This window comes from Megascapheus bottae, chromosome 3 (assembly GCF_031878675.1).
Source record: "Megascapheus bottae isolate mThoBot1 chromosome 3, mThoBot2.hap1, whole genome shotgun sequence".
Lineage (NCBI taxonomy): Eukaryota > Metazoa > Chordata > Mammalia > Rodentia > Geomyidae > Megascapheus > Megascapheus bottae.
In genome coordinates, this window is record NC_143511.1 from 85743903 (window position 1) to 85758174 (window position 14272).

The window sequence follows — 14272 nt, forward strand, 5'->3', positions numbered from 1 at the left end:
GGCTTGAACCCTGGTCCTGGGTGCTGATCCTGAGCTCTTCAGCTCAAGGCTACTGCCCTACCCCTTGAGCGACAACACCACTTTGGGTTTTCTAGTGGTTAACTGGAGGTGAGGGTCTCAGGACTTTAGTGTCTGGGATTGGCTTTGAACCAGGATCCTCATATCTCAGCCTCCTGAGTAGCTAGGACTACAGGTGTGAGTCACCACACCCAGCATCCTGAGCTCTTTTTTTGGGGGGGAGGGGGGGAGATGGGTCATGGGACTTGAATTCTGGGCCTGGGCACTGTCCCTGAGCTCTTCTGCTCCAAGGCTACTACCCTACCCCTTCAGCCACAGCGTCACTTCCCATTTTCTAGTGGTTAATTGGAGATAAGAGTCTCACGTTCTTTAGTGCCCAGGCTGGCTTTGAACTGTGATCCTGGATCTCAGCCCCCTGAGTAGCTAGGATTACAGGTGTGACCCACCACACCTGGCTCCTGAACTCTTTTTGCTTAAGGACAGTTTACCACTTTGAGCCACAGCATCACTTGCAGTTTTCTGATAGTTAACTATAGGTAAAAGTCTCCAGGGGCTGGGAGCATGGCTTACTGGTATAAAACTTGCCTCAGTACCACATAAACAAGAGTTTCATAGACTTTCCTTCCCTGGCTAGTTTTGAGCCATGATCCTCATATCTTAGCCTCCTGAGTAATTAGGAGTACAAATGTGAGCCACCTGTACCTGACATCTGCAATTTTTTTATTTTTTTATTTTTTGAGGGTCATGGGGCTTGAACTCAGCCTGAATGCTGCCCCTGAGCTCTTCAGCTCAAGGCTACTGCCCTACCCCTGGGCCTGGGCAGACAATTGTCTCTGAGCTCTTCAGCTCAAGGCTACCACCCTACCCTTGAGCCAAGCCCCACTTCCTGTTTTCTAGAGGTTAATTGGAGATAAGAGTCTCAGGTCCTTTTGTGCCCTGGCTGACTTTGAACCTTGATCCTTAGATCTCAGCATCCTGAGTAGCTAGGTTGACAGGCGTACCTCAGTTTGCCTGGCTCATCAGCACATTTTTTTATTTTCATTTTTTACCAGTCCTAGGGCTTGAACCCAGGACTAGGACACTGTCCTTGAGGTTTCCCAAGGCTGATGTTCTAGCACTTGAGCCAGAGCACCACTTCTGGCTTTTTCTTTTGTATATGTGCTGCCAAGGAATAGAAGAACCCAGGGTTTTGTGCCTCCTAGGCAAGCACCCTACCACGAGGCCAGTCTCCTGGCCCTTTGTGAAACCCTTACCTCCAGTTAACCACCACACCAAAAAGCTGGAAGGGGCTATGTCTCAACTGGTAGAGCTCCAGCCTTAAACTATGGAACAAAGTCCCAGCTGAGTTCAAGTCCCAGTACTGGTGCATGTGCATGTAGTGTATACACATGTACACGTACACACACACAGACACCCCAACCCAGAAGAGTTTTACAGGGCAGAGAGAACCCCAAATATAATTACCTATGAAGATACTCTGGAACCAGAGTAATAATCTCCTGAAAACCAGAATGCCCCCTCAAATGATGACAGCAATTTCAACTTTTGAACCAGGAGAACGAGTGCACAGGTAATGAGCAGCTAGGCCACATCTATAACTGAGTGCTATGCAGCTCTTTCATCCCTGCCCCTAATTAGTCCTCTTCAAAAACCTAACATTTAAGTCTCTGTGTACCCCAAAGATGGCTGAAGATAAAGTATTTCTTTCCCACGGCATCTGCCATATATATTTATTTGGCTAACAGGGTCTAGTGGTGTCTTACATGGTCCTTCCTAATAGATTTTTCCCATCATTTTCACTACTCTTCTCATTGTGTCTGGACTCTCTGGGTGCGTGTGTGTATGTAGGTGTGTGTGGGTGTAGATAGCTATGCTGATTTCTCTCTATATAGTGTGTATATTTGTAAGTTTCTGCTTCAGCCAGCAGTTAACATCTCTAGCCTGTACCCTTGTATTCACACTGAAATATGGAAACCATTGCCTATCTAAAATTTAGTGTTTATTTGTGGTTGGGAGAATAGACCGGGGGACGGGGGGTGCCAACCTGGTCCCTCTCCCCGTTCAGGCAACTGGAAGCTCCCTAGGGGCTCCCGGGACCGGAAGCTTAGTTTCGCCCAGGAGACGCAATGGGTGGGCGGGGCCGGGCCAGTCATCGGCCAATCAGGAGTTGAGGACGTGGTGCCCCGCCCTCCCCAGCACCGGGTCTTAAAAGGGCAAATTAAGGGCACTGCACCCGCGTCCGGCCCTAGTCGTGTTATCCTAGAAGCCGAGTCCTGACTTGGGGGCGCGCTAGCGGCTTGCGAGTGGAAGGCGGCCGGTCGTTCGCCCTCCCCGTTTTCACCCGGCCTTAGCCCCGCGGTGAGCCCTGCTCCGCCCGGCCTGGCCATGCGCGCGCTGCGCACCGGCCTGGCTCTGGCCCTGGGCGCCGGGCTTGGCGCGGTCGCCGAGCGCTGGCGGCGGGGACGGGCGGACACGCGGGAGGCCCCGGGGCTGCTAGGTCGACTGCCCGTGCTGCCCGTGCTGGCTGCGGCCGAGCTGCCGGCCCTGCCCGGGGGGTCCGGGAGCCGCGGCGTGGCCGAGCTCGCCAAGTACGGGCTGCCCGGGGTGGCGCAGCTCAAGAGCCGCGAGTCGTACGCACTGTGCTACGACCCGCGCACCCGCTGCGCGCTCTGGGTGATCGAGCAGCTGCGGCCCGAGGGGCTCCGAGGCGACGGCGACCGCCACCAGTGCGACTTCCGCGAGGACGACTCCGTGCACGCCTACCACCGCGCCACCAACGCCGACTACCGCGGCAGCGGCTTTGACCGTGGCCACCTCGCCGCGGCCGCCAACCACCGCTGGAGCCAGAAGGCCATGAACGACACCTTCTACCTGAGCAATGTCGCGCCCCAGGTAGAGGCCGGTCTCCCTCCTGGCAGCTCCACTGAGCCTCAGCACGTGCAGAACCCGGCAGCTCCTACCACTAGCCAGGTTCCCAGCAGGCCTTGGCGCCTCTAGATGGAGACTGATGAGGCCTCTGACCTGACCTCTCTCCTCAATGTAGGAATAACCCTGTGGCCTGTTGAGCCTGTCTGCTCTCAAATGCCAGGGGCTTCTTCCCCTTCCTGTGAGCTGAGAGACTTGGGGGTGGGGGGGAGGAAGGACCAGGTACAGGGGTGAGTAGCACTCCCATCAGGCCTGCTCAGGCCTCATCCTCAGGGCATCAGGTCTCAGGGTACATTTCTCCCAGAGGCTTGTCCAGCTCTTCAGGATTTGGGGCAGCTGGGGTGCATGGGGAGGGTCCTCAGGTCCCCATGGTTCCTTTGCACACCACTTGCCCCACCAGGTGCCTCACCTCAACCAGAATGCCTGGAACAACCTGGAGAAGTACAGCCGCAGCTTGGCCCGTAGCTACCAAAACGTCTATGTCTGCACAGGGCCACTCTTCCTGCCCAGGTGACGTGGCTGGGATTATAGGCATGAGCTATCATGTGCGCAAAGATCTTAAGGTGTCTTCCTAGCCCATCTCTGCCCTGCCCTGGTGCCCTAAACTCTTCCCTTCTACCCTGCTGTATGGTGCATTTCCCCACCTGAGCAAGCAAGGGACTGAGGTCCTGATGGCATCGTTATTTTTCTGGTCTGCAGAGGCAGCGTGGAACCTAGACATACTGTCTAGTCCCTGGGGGTCATGGGCAGTTGACCTCTGTGTGCTCTGTAAAAGGGGGGATAAGGCCTGGGACCTCACTTACTGGAGGCTGTGTGGGATAGTGACTCACTCAGGCAGGCCGATGTGGTGGCTGGGGTGCCACTTAACTCAGTGCTAGGGGAAATGCAAGGGAGGCAAAGGCTGAGAGGGAGCCGGAAGCCCTTGCCTGGTACTTGCCATGTGTCACACTGGAATCTGGCTGTCTCAGTCCTTGCCCACCTGGTGCACACCTCTGCCTACATGGATAGATGTGAGAGCTGAGAGACACGACTCTTCCAGCAGTGGTTTATTACCTCCTACTCTGCCTGACACAGGAAAACAGGGCGGGGAGAACTTTGCTGGAAGAACACAGAGGCCTCCTGAGGGAGTGGACTGCAGGCTTCCTGGAGGAGGTAGCCTTGAGTCCAACCAGAACCCCTAGCCACACTGACTGTCTTCTCTGCATACAGGACGGAGGCCGACGGGAAGGCCTATGTGAAGTACCAGGTGATTGGCAAGAACCACGTGGCGGTGCCCACACACTTCTTCAAGGTGCTGATTCTGGAGGCAGCAGGCGGGCAAATCGAGCTGCGCTCCTATGTGATGCCCAACGCCCCTGTGGATGAGACACTCCCGCTGGAGCGTTTCTTGGTGCCCATCGAGAGCATCGAGCGGGCCTCAGGGCTGCTCTTTGTGCCCAACATCCTGGCCAGAGCTGGGAACCTCAAGGCCATCACAGCCGGCAGCAAGTGAGGGCAGCAGCTGAGACTGGAGTGCTGGGGTGAGGCCACATTAAAGCTGGTTAGTTTTGGAGAAAAGCCTCGGCTGGCTCTTCCAGGTGACTCGGGATCCTTTCACTGCTGCTCCATCTGTGTCCCAACTACAAACAGCCTTCAGGAGGGCCGGGCACCTGCCTGCATGAGGCTGGGTTGCAGGGCAGCCAGAGAGATGAGGATGGCTTCCTGAAAGAGAGGCACACACTGGTTTGGGGCCTGAGAGGCTGGCATCTAGCTGTCTCCAGTACATCAGGGCTGTTGCTACGTGGTCACCGCCTCTGAGGCAGACAGGAGGAGTGGACTCACAGTAGCCGCAGGGACAGAGTCCTGTGGGCCTAAGGGATGCAGGACTGGGGCTCTCTGATCTCAGGGCACACTGCCGTTCAGAACATAATGCATGTTAGACTTGAGGGGAGAGCAGCTGTGCCCACACATGAGGAGGTGAAGCTGGGGCACTGAGGAACTCAGCACGCTGAGGACACAGAGGCCCCGACCAGGAGTGGGCAGGTCGCCTGGGTCCCTAAGCCTGGGAACTCAGGAAGGATCAGAACCCAGGATGTGGGGCTCACCACTGAGTCCTCCCTCGTGTGCTCACCTCAGTGCGGATGGTGCGGCTGCCCTGGCCAGGACACGTGTTGACGTACAGGTCAAAGAGGACACTGGGTTCCACCACTTCCAGGTTGGGGTCAGCGTCCACTCCAGTTTCTAGTCCTTGCAGGCCCCCAAACACCACTAGAGCATGCCTGGCACACAGAGAAGAAGCCTCTGGAGTGGCAGCGCCCCCATGCCCAGGCCGCGGCCAGCCTGTGTAGTTACTCCACCAGGCAAGTTCTGCACTTCCTCCCTGGCCCCTCTGCCAGGTGGCACCTACCTGAAGCTGGGCAGCTGGGCAGAAGTCACATTGGAGCCTCGCTCTGACGTCCCAATGGTCAGGTCATAGCCATCCCGGAAGGGTGACTCAGTGAACACAGCACCTGACGGGGGGGAGGGGGGAAGAGCAGCTCAGTGGGGCGCTATTCTGGCTCTGTGTACCCTGCATTCCTGCTAGGTGGGTGAAGCTGCAGCCAGGCCTCCACTATCCTTGGGAAGCTGGGGGCTGGACTTAGTGGGGTAACAGGGTAAGTGGGCGATGGTGCAGGAAATGCAGATCCATCTTTGACATGTCTTCCCTCTTACCCCTACCCCAGACACTAAGCACCCATGCTACTCCTCAGATACTCCTAACAGCACCCCTGCCCGGGGATGAGGCAAGGGGTAAAAGAAGGACCCTGGGCTGACTTCTGGGTCTAGCAAGGAGCCCTGCTGCCTCCCAGACAGAGGTATGAACAGACAGATGCTCAGGGAAGGAGAGCCATCCTTACTGAGGCAGGAGGCTAGTCGGACAGTGTAGCCCCAATAGAGACCGGCTTTGGTGCGGGGGTCCTGCGAAGACACAACTGTTCCCCGATAGGTCTTGCATTCTAGAGGGAAAACAGACTGCAGATGAGGTGAAGGGACAGGGAGGTGGAAGGAGGATTTGATCCCTGGTGCCGGCTAGGATACCAGAGCGTTCTGGGGAAGCTTCCAGATACCTGGCAGCTGCTTCTGCTCCAGTCGCACAGTTACACGCAGCCCGGGCTCCAGGTTCTTATCAATCTTCACCTCCTGGGGAGAAGCCAGAAGAAATGGGTGCTGCTGTCAGAACTGCGGGGCTCTGCAGGACTGGCAAGAGACACGAGGGGTCCATTCACACACTACAGCCATCACAAGGCAGCCCCTGCCGTGCACCATCTGTAATCTTTGCCTCAGCCCCAGGACTCTGACATCTGAGGATCAGAATTCAAAGCCATCCCAGGCAAGAAAGTCTACAAGACTCTTACCTCCAATTAACCAGAAAAAATAAAGAAAAAAGCTGAAGTGGAGCTGTGCCACCTTACGCTTGACAGCACACCTCTGGCCCTCTTGAATGTAGGGTCTCACTGTGTGCTGAGGCTCGCGGGGGCTGGGACCCTGCTTATCCACCCCTGTGACACTGGGGCGCATAACAGGCCCAGCCATGGTGCTTCCTCTGTCGCTGGGATGCAGATGCAGGCCACCACACCTAGACGCTGCTGGAGATGGAATCTCACAAATGTCTTTCTGCCTGGGCTGGCCACAAAGCCAACCCTCTCAACCTCTACATTCCAACCTACTAGGATTATAGGTGCTAGCCACCAGGGCCCTATTTGAAGGGGGTATCTCACCTATTTAACTGTTTCTGGCTTTATCAGAGACTTAAGAATAAATAATGCTGGCACAGTGGCTCAAGCCTGTAATCTTAGCTACTCAAGAGGTTGAGATCTGAGGATCAAGGTTCAAAGCCAGCCAGGGCACAAAAGAACCTGAGACTCTTATCTCTAATTAATCTCCAGAAAACAGGAAGTGGGGCTTGGCTCAAGGGTAGGGCAGTAGCCTTGAGCTGAAGAGCTCAGGGACAGCAGCCAGGCAGAATTCAAGCCCCATTATCCACACACACACAAAAAGAACAGCCTGGCTCTGCAACACCCTGGAGGAGTGGGTACCTGAATGATCGTAAACTTATGTACAGTCCAGATTTGTTTTGACCATGAGAAAGGATAGCCCTCTAACAGTCAGTAGGTCTACCTCCCGGCCCACGGCCTCCTCTCTTGGCTTGCTCATTCAGCTGGTCCTCTACCATTTGAGCCACACCTCTACTCTGTTTTTTGTTAATTGTTTTGGAGATAGAATCCCCAGAAGTTTTGAGACCAGGATGGCTTTGATGTAACAACTTCAGGATCTCAACCGCAAGGAGTTACAGTTACAAGTATGATACTCTGGTCTTCATTCCTTTCTTTCTTTCTTTTTTTAAATTTTTTTGTTTTATTTATTTATTTATTTATCTATTTATTTGCTAGTCCTAGGCTTAGCTTAGGCTCAGGACCTGAGCACTGTCCTTGGACTTTCTCAAGGTTAGAGCTCTACCACTTGAGCCCCAGCACCATTTCTGGCAATTTTCTGTGTATGTGGTACTGAGGAATCGAACCTGGGTCTTCATGCATCCTAGGCAAGCCCTCTACCACTGGGCCAAACTCCCAGCCTGCCTTCATTTCTTGAATCCTGTTGTTGGCATTTATCAGACCTAAATTTACACGAACAGTTTTTCATTTTACAGACAGGTCCAGGGTACAGGTATCCCCACCCAGATGCCCTTGCCTGCCCTCTACAGCTGCTGAGAATCCTTGATTGAGATATGCACATCTCCCAGTCCTACCTTCTTCATGCCACAGTTGACAAAGGAGCCATGGCCTAGCCGGGTAGGTCGGTCCACTACGACGCCCTCTCGGAACTCTGATTCCTCATCCTGACGAATGTGGTGAGGGCTGTCTAAGGGGTTCAGAAGCCCTAGGGGATGGGAATGAAAGGACACGTGGAAACCATGGGTCACAGATCTCCTGCTTGACTTCAGGCTTCTGCTTCCTTCACAGACCCATTCTCCCCGGTGGACAGTGAATGGGGGCTGGACTATTTCTCAATGTCTGGGGATGGTACATGGGACCCAGGAGTCCAGCTAACCAGCCACCAGCCATACCTGCAAACTGTAGATCCTGGTGCTTGGGGAAAAACGCCTTTCTCAGGTACCTAGTAAAGAACGTGGCTCTTAGCTGGGCTCTGGTGGCATGTACCTGCAATCCTATCGAGTCATGAGATCTGAGGATCACAGTTTGAAGCCAACCCTGGCAGGAGAGTCCATGAGACTCATCTCCAATTAACCACCAAAAAGCTGGAATTGGAGCTGTGACTAAAACGGTAGAGTGCCATTCTTGAGTGAAAAAACCTAAGGGATGGCACTCAGGCCTGAGTTCAAACCCCAGGACGGGCACAGACCAAAAAGGAATGTGGTTCTGAGCAGGTCTGCAGGCAGACCTCCTCCTCCTCCTAGCTGGCCTCCCAGCTGTCAGCCCTCCCTCACACCCTGGGATGTCAGTGCCTTACTGTGGACACTCGAGGTACTGTAAGATGCGAGCCAGCTGTACACATGCCTGCCCCTTCTTGCCAACACCTTTGAATTCCCCTTCCACGGTCCTGCAGACAGAAAGACACAGCTTAAGATCCAACTGCTACCTGGGGATGCAGCTAAGTAGTATAGAACATGGTCCTTTTTTTTTTTTTTCTAAATTTTTTTTGCCAGTCCTGGGCTTGAGCTCAGGGCCTGGGCACTGTCCTAGGACTTTCTCAAGGCTAGAGCTCTACCACTTGAGCCTCAGCACCACCTCCAGCTTTTCTCTATGTATGTGGTACCGAGGAATCAAACCCGGGTCTTCGTGCATGCTAGGCAAGCCCTCTACCACTAGGCCAAACTCCCGGCCCCTAGAACGTGCTCTTTTAATGGGCAAAAGCGAGGGTTCAGAGCTAGGTGCTGGTGGGTACTGGATGCCTGTAGTCCTAGAAATTCAGGAAGCCAAGATCAGAGGATTACAGTTCAAAGCCAGCTCAGGAAGAAAAGTCCATAAGATTCTTATTTCCAATTAACCACCAAAAAGCTAGAAGTGGAGATGTGGCTCAAGTGACAGAACACCAGCCTTGAGTGAAAAAGCTAAAAAAAAGGACTTGAGGTGCCAACCACAAACAAACAAACAAAGCTGGGTGCTGGTGGCTACCTCTGAAATCCTACCTACACAGGAGGCTGAGATCTGAGGATCATGGTTCAAAGCCAGCCTGGGTACAAAAGTCCATCAGACTCTTACTGCCAGTTAACCACTAGAAAGCCAAAAGTGGCACTGTGGCTCAAAGTGGTAGAGCAATTGCCTTGAGCTGAAAAGGTAAGAGACAGCGCCCAGGCCCAGAGTTCAAGTCCCATGACCAACAAAGAAAAAAGAAAGAAAAAAAAAATAAATTCAGGGCCAGGAGTTTGGCTTAGTACTAGAGTGCTTGCCTAGCATGCATTGAAGACCCAGGTGTGATTCTTTGGTACCACATACATAGAAGAAAAAAAAAAAACAAAACAGAAGTGGTGCTGTGGCTCAAGTGGTAGAGCTCTAGCCTTGAGAAAGCCCAAGGACAGTGCTCAGGTCCTGAGCTCAAGCCCAGGACAGGCAAAAGAATTAAAAAAAAAAAAAAAAAAGTCAACTACATTCCCCTTCAAGAGATGCTCTGTGTAGTCTGACTCGTGTATCATCTCCAAACCAGCCCCCCCCTTCCCTGAGCCCAAGTACTCTGAGCGTGGCCCCTTACTTGGCATCTTGGCCCTCCTCATCAAACACCACAATCTCATCCACACAGAAGATGACACAAGCTCTGGCAATCTGGCCAGCCAAGTAGGTCCGAAGCTCAGGTGACTGGGCATTGTCCAAGATGGAACCCGGCAGGGCGACACTCAGGGTGTAGGGCCGTCCTAAGCAAAGGTGAGTACTCTTGGTTAGTGTGAACCAGGATTCAATTTCCTCTGCTTCCTTGATGCCCAGGGCCTAGGGTTAGAGAGTATCCAACTGGGGAAAATTTTGAGATAAAAAAAATAGAACCACTTCCCTCCCCTAGGTCTCAACCGTTCCAGGGGAACACACTGGTCTCTGAGCAGGGCAGACCACTGGGGCGGGGCAGGAAGGAGTAAAAAGCTTGGGCCCCAGGGCCAAGAGAGAAGGTTTTCTGGGCCTCCGTTTATGTTTATCTATCAGATCACCATGTTTGAACTCCCTGGCCCATTAGGGCCTTTCCAGATGACATTCTTTTCTCTTCTTCCGGGAGAGCTGCTCAGGCCATAACCCATACCCCTCCCAGGACCTAGCCTTGTACCCTGGTCCTCCCTCTGGGCGGCTGCCTCTTCCTTCTCCTTCTGTCGCTTGGTTTCCTCCTCCTGTGCTCGCTGCTTTTCAAGTTTTTTGGTCATCTTCAGGTCCTTCCATTTCTTTTTCTCTTCTTTCTCTGAACAAGAGAACAAACAGCCTGACTGATGGGGACAGAGGAACTTGGAACAGTGAGGGTATAGCTCCCTTCTACTGGGTCAGCCTAGGCTCCAGGTGGCTGGGAATGAGTGGACAGAACTTTCCCACTTGTGTCCTTTCCCACTCCTCAGACAGGGTGGCACAGACACTCTCTCTTATCCCTTACTTACTCTGTTGCTTCCATTTTCGCCACTCAACCCTTTGGCCATGTTCACCCTAGAGAAAGAAAAAGAGCAGGATTAAGATGAGGGACTGGGGAACCGTGGCTCGCAAATCTGAAACTCTGAGTTCAAACCCTAGTACTATTAAATGGGTGCGGGAGGCACAGAAGGCTTAGTGGCCCACACCTGTAATACCCCAGCTAAGATGGAGGCATAGGAAAGAGGAGGGTAGTCTAGGACCAGTCACAAGTAAAAGAGCCTACCGGAAAATAACGACACTGGAGCCATGGTTCAAGTGGTAGAGCGCCTGCCCGGCAAGTGTGGCCCAGAGTTTAAAACCCAGCATCACCCCGGAAAAAAAAGAGGGGTGGGGGGAGGTTGTGGGGCTGGCGAGCGACGTCGGAGCGGGAAGACACGTGCTGCTCCTCTCAACCTGGACGGGCGGATGTCCTCGGGACTGCGAGCAGGGTCCCGGTCCAAGAACTACCGGAGGGGCCCCGCCCCGGGATGCGCCCAGCGTAGGAGACTCGGGACGCGGCTGAGCGCCACGCGGGCGGCGGGAAGCCGAGGCGCCCGCCCCAGGCCCACGGCACAGCTTCTGTCACCCCAGCCACGGCGCCGCTAAGAACCCGACCTGCCGCCACCTACCGGGCCGCAGGGCCGCTTCCTCCCACGATCCGCCATGTTACGCTGAGCACCTTAGGCCACGCCCCTGCCAATCAGACCGTACCTTCCGGTCACACCCCCGGATTCGTCCAATCGGAGGCCTCGTGGCTGGTGGGGGCGGAGTCTGGACGCCAGTCCGCCGTGGGATTGGCAGCGGGACGCCTCGGCTCCGATTCGAGTGGAGCCTCGTGGCCGGTGCTCTAGGCTGCTGCCAGCCTGTTCTAGGCCGGCCCCGCGCTCACGACGCAGCCAGCGTCGTTTTATTTTTTCCTACTCCAGGCTGGTGCTCTATCACTTCTCCTTTTTTTTAATGGGTCACTGGGATTGAACTCTGGGTCTGGGCGCTGTCCCCCAGCTCTTCAAGTCAAGGCTACCGTCCTACCCTTGAGCCACGGCACCATTTCCGGCTTTTCTCTGCATGCAGTCCGAGGAATTGAACCAGGTCTTCGTGTATGCTAGACAGGCACTATACCACTGGGCCAAACTACTGGCCCCCTTTCTGTTTTTTTCTTTTTGATCGGTCACTGGGCTTGGACTCTGGACCTGGACAGTGTCCCTGAGCTCTTCAGCTTAAGGCTGCCTTTCTACTCTTGAGCCACAGGGCCACGTCGTGTTTTCTAGAGGTAAATTGGAGATAAGAGGCTCAGGTTCTTTTGTGCCTGGGATGGCTTTGAACCTTGATCCTCAGATCTCAGAGTAGCTAGGATTACAGGCGTGAGCCACCTCACCCAGTTATGTCTCTTTCTTTCTTTCTTTCTTTCTTTCTTTCTCTCTTTTGGCATCAGTACTGGGTCTTGAACTCAGGGCCTGAGCACTGTCTCTGAGCTACTTTGTTCCACCACTCAAGCCACAGAGCCATTTCTGGCTTTTTCTGTTTATGTGGTGTTTTGTGCACTCTACCGCTAAGCCACATTCCCAGCCACCAACTGGTGATTTTTTAATTATCTATAATTATGTATTGTCTAGAGTGTTGCATATGTGGTAGTCCAACATAACTTCATTACTTGCAGACTGGCTTTTTTTTTTTTTAATCAGGGCCTGGGCACTGTCTCTGAGCTTCTTTTGCTTAAGGATGTTACTCCACCATGAGCCACAGTGCCACTTCCATCTTTTTCTGAGTAGTTTGAATTATCATCTCAAGACCTTTCCTGCGCAGACTGGCTTAGAACTGATTGTCAAATCTCAGCCTTCTGAGTAGATAGGATTATAAGCATAAGCCATCAGTGCTAGGTCTGTTACTTCATTATTGCTGAATATTATTTTCTTGGAGAAGGTACTATATATAGTAGTTCAATTATCCATTTGCCTTTTTTTTTTTTTGAGTCAGTCATGGGGCTTGAACTGTGCACCCGGGTGCTGTCTCTGAGCTCTTCAGCTCAAGGCCTTACCCCTTGAGTCACAGTGCTAGTTTTGGTTTTCTGGTGGTTAATTGGAGATAAGAATCTCATCAACTTTAGTTCCCTAGCTGGCTATGAACTGTGATCCTCAGACCTCAGCCTCCTAAGTTGCTAGGATAACAGGTGTGAGCCACTGGCACCGGGCTCCCTCTTTGCTTTTTTTTTTTTTTTTTGGTCGGTTGTGGGACTTGAACTCTGGGCCTGGGCGCTGTCCCTGAGCTCTTCAGCTCAAGCCTACCACCCCATCTACCATTTAAGTCATAGTGCCACTTCTGGTTTTCTGGTGGTTAAATTGGAGATAAGAGTCGCACAAACAGAGCCGGGAGTTTGGCCTAGTGGTGTAAGGCTTGCCTAGCATGCATGAAGACCTGGGTTTGATTCCACAGTACTACATATATAGAAAGAAAGCTGGAAGTGGTACTGTGGCTCAAGTGGTAGAGCTCTGTCCTTGAGAAAGCCCAAGGACAATGCTCAGGCCCTGAGTTCAAGCCCTAAGACTGGTTAAAAAAAGTCTCTTGGACTTTCATACCTGGGCTCCCTTTGAACCATGATCCTCAGATCTCAGCCTCCTGAGTAGCCAGGATTACAGGTGTGAGCCACTTGCCTGGCTTCTATTTGCCTTTTGAAGAATATCTTGGCTGCTCTTTTTTTCCTTCCTTTTGGCAGTAATGGAATCTAGGCCCACTTTGGCCATTCTTCAGTGCTATGATCCTTTATGTGTCGCTCGTGGCCAGGATGACTGGCGTGTGCCACCATCCTCTTTTATTGAGACGAATATGGATATGCGTGTGAGGAACTGTCTCATGAACGTCCTCCCTGGGCTGGCCTCAAACCATGATCCTCCCAATTACTGCCCCCCAGATTCTGGGATTACAGTGTACCACTTCCTCTAGCAAAATTCATTGGTTTTATGACAGGTTTATGACGTATTTCTGGTTGAATAAATTGCGGGCCTTGACTGGATTGCAGTTCAGTGGTAGAACATCTTCCTACGCATAGAAAGCCCTCAATTCATGCCCCAATACTACCAAAAATGGGGAGGGAATAGATGAAGTGGTGGAGTACCGGCCTAGGAAGCAAAAGGTCCCAAGTTTAAACCTCAGTATCGCCAAGACAAACAGTGGTGTAGCTGGGTACCAGAGGCTCACACATAATTCTAGTTTCTCAAGGGATTAAGAGGATTGAGGTTCAAAACCAGCATGGACAGAAAGGTCTGTGAAACTCTGCCTCTAAAATAACCAGTAAAAAGCCAGGCTGGAGGTAGGGTTCAAGTGATAGAGTGCCTACTGATTATAAAAGCCAAGGAAGCTCCAGACACTGAGTTCAAAACCAATATCACCCTCTACCTTCACACTCCCTCCCCCACAAAAAAAACTTTAAGTTTGTGATTGAGCTCAGTCTAGTACCTCCTTTAAGAAAGAGGTGAGATGGGTGCTGCTGGCCCATGTCTGTAATCCTAGCTACTCAGGAGGCTGAGATGCTATGGCTTAAGTGGTAGAGCAGGGAGCCTTGAGCTGAAGAGCACAGGGACAGTGCCCAGGCCCAGAGTTCAAGCCCCATGCCCAACAAAAACAAAAAGAAACAAACAAAGAAACAACAAAGAAAGAAAGCAAGACTGAAGCAGATCTGGCAGAAATGTTCTGATTTTTAAATTCCCTTTGTGTGTGTGTGC

At 52.7% G+C, this 14272-nt stretch overlaps 2 protein-coding genes across 2 annotated transcripts; one reads left to right on the forward strand and one right to left on the reverse strand.

Moving 5' to 3' along the window:
• Window positions 1–2231: 2231 nt before the first annotated feature.
• On the forward strand, window positions 2232–4435 carry Endog (endonuclease G). The gene is made up of 3 exons (XM_090330807.1): window positions 2232–2910; window positions 3344–3453; window positions 4153–4435. Exons 1-3 carry the CDS (start codon window positions 2404–2406, stop codon window positions 4433–4435), a joined length of 900 nt encoding a protein of 299 aa, XP_090186933.1. The 5' UTR covers window positions 2232–2403.
• Window positions 3972–11267, reverse strand: Spout1 (SPOUT domain containing methyltransferase 1). The gene is made up of 12 exons (XM_090330806.1): window positions 11186–11267; window positions 10547–10592; window positions 10228–10356; window positions 9670–9829; window positions 8431–8520; window positions 8027–8076; window positions 7709–7839; window positions 6030–6102; window positions 5820–5918; window positions 5330–5432; window positions 5054–5201; window positions 3972–4644 (listed from the first exon to the last, which is right to left on the reverse strand). Exons 1-12 carry the CDS (start codon window positions 11219–11221, stop codon window positions 4576–4578), a joined length of 1134 nt encoding a protein of 377 aa, XP_090186932.1. The 5' UTR covers window positions 11222–11267; the 3' UTR covers window positions 3972–4575.
• Between the last annotated feature and the right edge of the window lie 3005 nt (window positions 11268–14272).

What these genes read in the sequence shown, in the direction of transcription:
- Spout1 (XM_090330806.1), bottom strand. Translation starts at nt 11,221, where the DNA reads ATGGCGGATCGTGGGAGGAAGCGGCCCTGCGGCCCG. An exon ending in GAGGAGGGCCAAGATGCCAA is followed by an intron (nt 8,521 to 9,669) that starts GTAAGGGGCCAC and finishes TTCTGTCTGCAG; the next exon opens with GACCGTGGAAGGGGAATTCA. An exon ending in CAGTACCTCGAGTGTCCACA is followed by an intron (nt 8,077 to 8,430) that starts GTAAGGCACTGA and finishes GTTCTTTACTAG; the next exon opens with GTACCTGAGAAAGGCGTTTT.
- Endog (XM_090330807.1), top strand. Translation starts at nt 2,404, where the DNA reads ATGCGCGCGCTGCGCACCGGCCTGGCTCTGGCCCTGGGCGCCGGGCTT. An exon ending in TGAGCAATGTCGCGCCCCAG is followed by an intron (nt 2,911 to 3,343) that starts GTAGAGGCCGGT and finishes TTGCCCCACCAG; the next exon opens with GTGCCTCACCTCAACCAGAA. An exon ending in GGGCCACTCTTCCTGCCCAG is followed by an intron (nt 3,454 to 4,152) that starts GTGACGTGGCTG and finishes CTCTGCATACAG; the next exon opens with GACGGAGGCCGACGGGAAGG.